This window comes from Aquarana catesbeiana, linkage group LG01 (assembly GCF_042186555.1).
Source record: "Aquarana catesbeiana isolate 2022-GZ linkage group LG01, ASM4218655v1, whole genome shotgun sequence".
Lineage (NCBI taxonomy): Eukaryota > Metazoa > Chordata > Amphibia > Anura > Ranidae > Aquarana > Aquarana catesbeiana.
In genome coordinates this window covers 891,619,757-891,625,756 of record NC_133324.1, presented here as the reverse complement: position 1 = coordinate 891,625,756, position 6,000 = coordinate 891,619,757, and the positions used below count along the sequence as shown (strand labels likewise).

The following is a 6,000-nucleotide window of genomic DNA, read 5'->3' as shown; positions in this document are numbered from 1 at the left end:
ACAAACAGCAAAATTTAAAAGGAAATTCCAATACCTATAATTTATTAGTTACGGTAGTTATTATTAGTTAGTTATTATTTCGAATGTTACTGATTTTCTTGCTTTTTTTCGGATTTTCGAATTTCTGAATTTCCGAATTCTGGAAATTTGGAATTCAAAAATTCGGAAATTCGAAAATTCTGGAAATTTGAAAATTCAAATTTTCGGATTTCCGAATTCCAAAAAAAGCAAAAAATGAATGAAACAAAAACGAACAAATTTTTTGTCCGTGCACATGTCTATTGTTTATAGATGGATAGCGTGAGTCACAGTGGCCCACCTCAAATTTCATGCAGGACCTTTCCCTATCTGGAGCAGAATGAATACCGTGGAGAGCTCCGCATACAGACGATCGGACATTCCGGCAACAAAATCCTGGATTTATTTCTGACGGGTGTTGGCTCAAACTTGTCTTGCATACACACGGTCGCACAAATGTTGTCGGAAATTCCGATCGCCAAGAACGCGGTGACGTACAACACATACGACGAGCCGAGAAAAATTAAGTTCAGTGCGCCTCTTCTGCTTGATTCCAAGCATGCGTGAAACTTTGTGTGTTGGAATTGTGTATTTTTACGAGAACGGATTTTGTTGTCGGAAAATTTGAGATCCAGCTCTCAAATTTTTGTTGTCGGAATTTCCGACAACAAGCTCACATCGAACATTTGTTGTCAGAAATTCTGACCGTGTGTATGCAGCATTAGTTCCAGTGAATTCCAGGCTAAAGTACATATCCTTTAAATTAGATTCTAGAGGGAATATTTAGTGAGGCATTCCATGAACACCAATGAGCACATAAACCAGTATTTTTTTTTGCCATATTTTTTTTTTAACTTGAATACATTTTTATATTGAGTAATTGGTACAAACATGTTAGGCTAGTATAAGATACATACATCATGATCATCATAAGCAGAATGTTGCATTCCATACTGGTATATGTTGGGATACAAACTGGTCAGAAGTAGTCGGCAAGAGTATAAATCATATCACAATACAATAAAGGTGTTGTCTATTAACATGTATCCAAGTATTAATTCCAGGTAGGTATATTGTGTTCAGGTTTCTGATTCCTGGAGTCCCATATTTTATTATATTTAACAGGACAACAACGGTTGACATAGATACATTTGTTATATGGTAGGGCACTGTTAACATCCACCTTCCAATCTGTGAAGGTAGGAGATAGCGGTCTCATCCATTTTTTAGCAATAATCTTTCTAACTGAAAACAGGGTTTCGTGAAGAAATACCTTGGTCAATTTGTCAATAGTGTCTGGAAATATCCCAAGTAGGCACTGTTTCGGGTCCAGTGCCACTGGGGAGCCCATGGTGTCATGTAGGTAGGTTATAACTTGTGTCCACAAGCCCTGTATTTTGGGGCAAGTCCAGATGAGATGGAAAAACGTGCCTGCCTCCTGGCCACACAGCAGACACCTGGTGGGATGTCCGCATTTATATCTAGCCACCCTAAGGAGGGTGAGATATGCCCGGTGGAGTATGTAGATCTGAGAAAGCCTATCGGATAGCTTAGAAAACACTGCTTTGCAGGACTCCAGTGCCTCCTCCCATTCCTCGTCCTCCACTGGGCCCACTTCCCTCTCGCAGCGTTTTTTGCCATATTTTACAAAACTTTTTATAGTACGTTTCCCAATTTTCTTGGTTTACTTATATCTTTTTATAGGTATTCTAAAAGAAAATATGAACATGCGTTTTTTTTGTACTATTTATTTCTGTAATAAAGATTCATACTATCAATTGCCAAGTCCCTTAAACATAAATTATATTATGACTGAAGTAGGCAGGCAGGTGACACGCCGCTTCTGGCAGCTTGATAAGCCGCTATTCTGTTTGCAGTTTCCCGTGAAACAGCTCCATGTTGGAAAAGCTGAGCCTGGTGTTCTCGACTCTCTTCAAGCTCCTTCCAGTGCTTCTCTTCAAATGAGTTCTGAAAGAGGTGAAAAATATAGTATCTGAGAGGAACTCAATAGGACATTTTCTCAAATGTTACGTTAGTCTAAGGTATCCATTCATAATTGATATATCATCCTGGTATATGCAGTCCAATTTAGTTAGGATTGCAAAGAAATAGTACATACAGTAAGTGAGACAAGATAGTTTACTTTAGAGGAATACTGAGCAAAATAAAGTAGATCTTCTCTTAGAGTATCAGTAAAAGTAGTTCCAAGATCTTGTTCTCATTTAAGCAGGAACGGGGCACAAAGGAATCAGATGGCTGGATCAGAAGCTTAAGTTAAGACTCTATGGGATGATAGACCGGAGGTGAGTCAGATATGTTAAAAGGACGCATCCAAGGAGTTGGAAACTCCCCATTTGAAAACAGAAGAAAGATATTGAAAGATATTGAAAGATGTTGTCATTGTTAGTGATGCCACATGCCTACACCATCCCTCTCTCAAAGGCAACTCACTGCATTTGAGGAGCTCTGCCAAGGTAAAGGTACCTTGAAAAAGACTGTTCATATTTTATCAAATACTGGTGGGAGTACATTCTCAGGAAGATCCCACATATCCAGACAAATGGAAAAGCAACCTGAGTACTACAATTACCAATAGTCAGAAGCAGGGCCGGAAGAGATTGTGCTGCTTGGGCCCAAGAATGAAATGCTGCCCCCCCCCAAAAAAAATCACGCCCACCAAACGGCCCCCACATTCATTATTTTATATCATAACTAAATTAAAATTGATCAGAAAATCAGATTAAAAATGCTATAAATCTTTTCCCTATTTTGTAGCTGCTATAACATTTACGCAAACTGATCAATATACGCTTGTTGTGATTTTTTTTTTTTTTTTACCAAAAATATGTAGCAGGATACATATTGGCCTTAATTGATGAAGACATTTTTTATAGCCAATATCTATAGGAGGGGTTTCCACCATCCCTGCTAAGTTTCATTTTATACAGTATGTCTTATTTTCTGTTGGTGTAAGTTGCGTATCAGAGACCGGTATTGTCGTAATATTGAAGCCTATTGAGATCTCCATACATTAGAGGAATCCACCATTATTGTTAAGATATTGATCAGTAAGTTAGCGCTGCACTTTTAATTTTTTTTGTGGTGTGGGAACACATATCAGTGCTTAGCGGCAGGCCTTTTACTGACACTTTTTTTATTCTACCTCCAGTAGTTTATTGTAAATAGTAGTGTGGTGATTACCTATTATACTAAAGATCAGCAGGTGGCATTAATAAACATCAATAGATTTCAGTTATGCCCCACCAGGCCCGGCCCCCCATGGACAATGTGCCTGGCTGCTGAGTTCATCGCCCCATCCCTGCACTCAGTGCACTGATTGGCAGCAATGATTAGCACTGATAGGTGGCACTGATTGGCACTAATAGAAAGCACCGATTGGCACTGATGGGCCCTGATAGGTGGCACTGATTGGCAGCACTAATGGCACTGATAGGCTGCACTGATGGGCACTAATTGGCAGCACTAATGGGCACTGATAGGCAGCACTGATAATCAGCACTGATAGGTGGCACTCATGGGTATTGATTGGCAGCACTGGCACAGACTGGCGGCACTGATTGGCACTGGGAGGTTGCATGGATTGGAAACACTGGCACTGATAGGATGCAATGGTTGGCACTGATATTAGGTGGCACTGATTGGCACTGACAGGTGGCACTGATTGGAAACACTGGCACTGACAGATGGCACTGAGTGGAAGCACTGATTGGAAACACTGGCACTGATTAACACTGGCAGGTGACACTGAGTGGCACTGATTGGCACTGAGTGGCACTGACAGAAGAGAGAAGTTTCACACTGAGCCGATGTTAACGCTTAGTGAAACTGTGTGTGACACTGTCATGTAATGTAACTGCATGCAGAGAGAGACCAGCTGTCAAAATTCAGCAGTGATGTCGGTGGTGGGCGGGACCCGGGGTGTGGGGGACCTAGCAGCTATCAAACACTAGCCAATGATAGCGGCCCACATAGACCCCATCCCATCCTATTTGCTGGTGTTTGATAGCTGCTGGGTCCCGCCCACCCCCGACATCAACGCTCAATTTTGACAGCTGGTCTCTCTCTGCATTTAGTTACATTACATGACAGTTTCACACACTCAGCGGCTCTGGCAAGCGTCAATATCGGCTCAGTAAGAAACTGTCTCACAGGCAGCAAGGGCTGCACACTCATTGGATGCAGCCTTTCAGAGCAGTCCCACAAGCAGATCTCGGGAGACAGCCGGCACGGGTGACCGTAAGGGTACAACTTGTCACTGCCGGCTGCCGCCCCTCTTAAAATGCCACCTGGGACCATGGGCTTAGTAGGGCCGGCCCTGGTCACAAGGATAGAATTCTATTTTTCGCTCACAAAGCCTCAACCAATTGCAAGTACCAAAAAATTACCTACAAGCTCATATCATATTGGTACAGGACTCTGGTCGTCCTTGCTATCCTATTCCTATGACAGAGGGAGCTTTTCTGGTGCTGCAAGACCCCTGACCTTTGAACCGTGTAGGTGAGGGGTCGGCAACCTACGGCCCATGGGCCACACCTGGCCCGCCACTGCTAAATGTCCAGCCCATCAGTGCACGTGATGAATTTACGTGCACCCGACCACATTTTAACCCCTTCATGCCGACCTGTACCGGGGAGATGCCTGCAGCTGCAGGCATCCCCCGGTACCGTTTTTAGAGCCAGCGGTTGGCTTTCTTGGCGAGAAGCTGCTCGGCTTATCCCAAGCAGCAGGATGGGACATCCGCGGCTCGGCCGGGCTCTCCCATCCCACTGGGAGGCCTGAGCGATCAGCCGACACATTCACCGGCTGACCAGACACCCGAACGAAGCCGGAATCGGATTGGTTCGGTCTTGGATCTAGTAACCCAGAAGCAATGTCATGGCATCACTTGGTTTATAGAAGACTTAAAGGTGCCAAATTAAAAAAAAATTACAGTATTTAAAACAGCCAAACTTGGCGATTTGAATGTTTTTAAGTGCAAAGGAGGGATTTGGGGTTTTATAGACCCCAGATCCCTTCATAAAGAGTACCTGTCACTGCCTATTACTGTCACAAGGAATGTTAACATTCCTTGTGACAGCAATAAAAGTGATCAGAATTTTTTTTTCAAAGGGAGAGTGTAAAAAATAAATAAATAAAAAGAAAAAACTAAAAGGCGCCCTATCCCTCTGTGCTTAAACAGCTGGGGAGGAGGCTGTGTAATATGCAGGGGATGCTGGGTAGGGGGGGGCTGTGTGATGTGCAGGAGGGCTGTGTAATGTAAAGTGGTCCAGAGGTACAGGGACTGTGTAATGTAAAGAGTGCCAAAGGAGCGGGACTGTGTAATGTAAAGGGGTCCAGAGGTGTGGGGGCTGTGTAATGTAAAGAGTGCCAAAGGAGCGGGACTGTGTAATGTAAAGGGGTCCAGAGGTGTGGGGGCTGTGTAATGTAAAGGGGGCCAGAGGTGCGGGGGCTGTGTAATGTAAAGGGGGCCAGAGGTGCGGGGGCTGTTTAATGTAAAGAGTTCCAGAGGTGCGGGACTGTGTAATGTAAAGGGGTCCAGAGGTGCGGGGGGCTGTGTAATGTAAAGGGGGCCAGAGGTGCGGGGGATGTGTAATGTAAAGGGGGTAAGAGGTGCAGGGGCTGTGTAAAGTAAAGGGGGCCAGAGGTGCGGGGACTGTGTAATGTAAAGGGGGCCGAGGTGCGGGGGTTGTGTAATGTTAGCTTCATTTATTAGCAGGTGAATGCGGCCCTGCATGCATTCACATACATTGAATCCGGCCCTTAAGTTGAAAAAGGTTCCTGACCCCTGGTGTAGGTGTAATTTCAGATGTTTCTCCAGATCCAATTATCTCAGGAATTTAATCCATCTCCAGTCTCTTTCATAATATCATATTTCTTCCACCAAAAATGTAAAAGTGCATATCTGATGCACTGCAGACAACAAGCCTTTTTCCCCTTAAGGGTCCTGGTCTCCACACACTC

At 43.9% G+C, this 6,000-nt stretch overlaps 1 protein-coding gene across 1 annotated transcript in view; it reads right to left on the bottom strand.

Moving 5' to 3' along the window:
• Positions 1-971: 971 nt before the first annotated feature.
• CFAP99 (cilia and flagella associated protein 99) overlaps positions 972-6,000 on the bottom strand; it is a 145,887-nt gene continuing 140,858 nt past the window's right edge. The window contains exon 16 of the mRNA XM_073610912.1: positions 972-1,986. Coding sequence (XP_073467013.1) covers positions 1,825-1,986 — 162 coding nt within the window. The 3' untranslated portion in view covers positions 972-1,824. The remainder of the gene's footprint in view (positions 1,987-6,000) is intronic.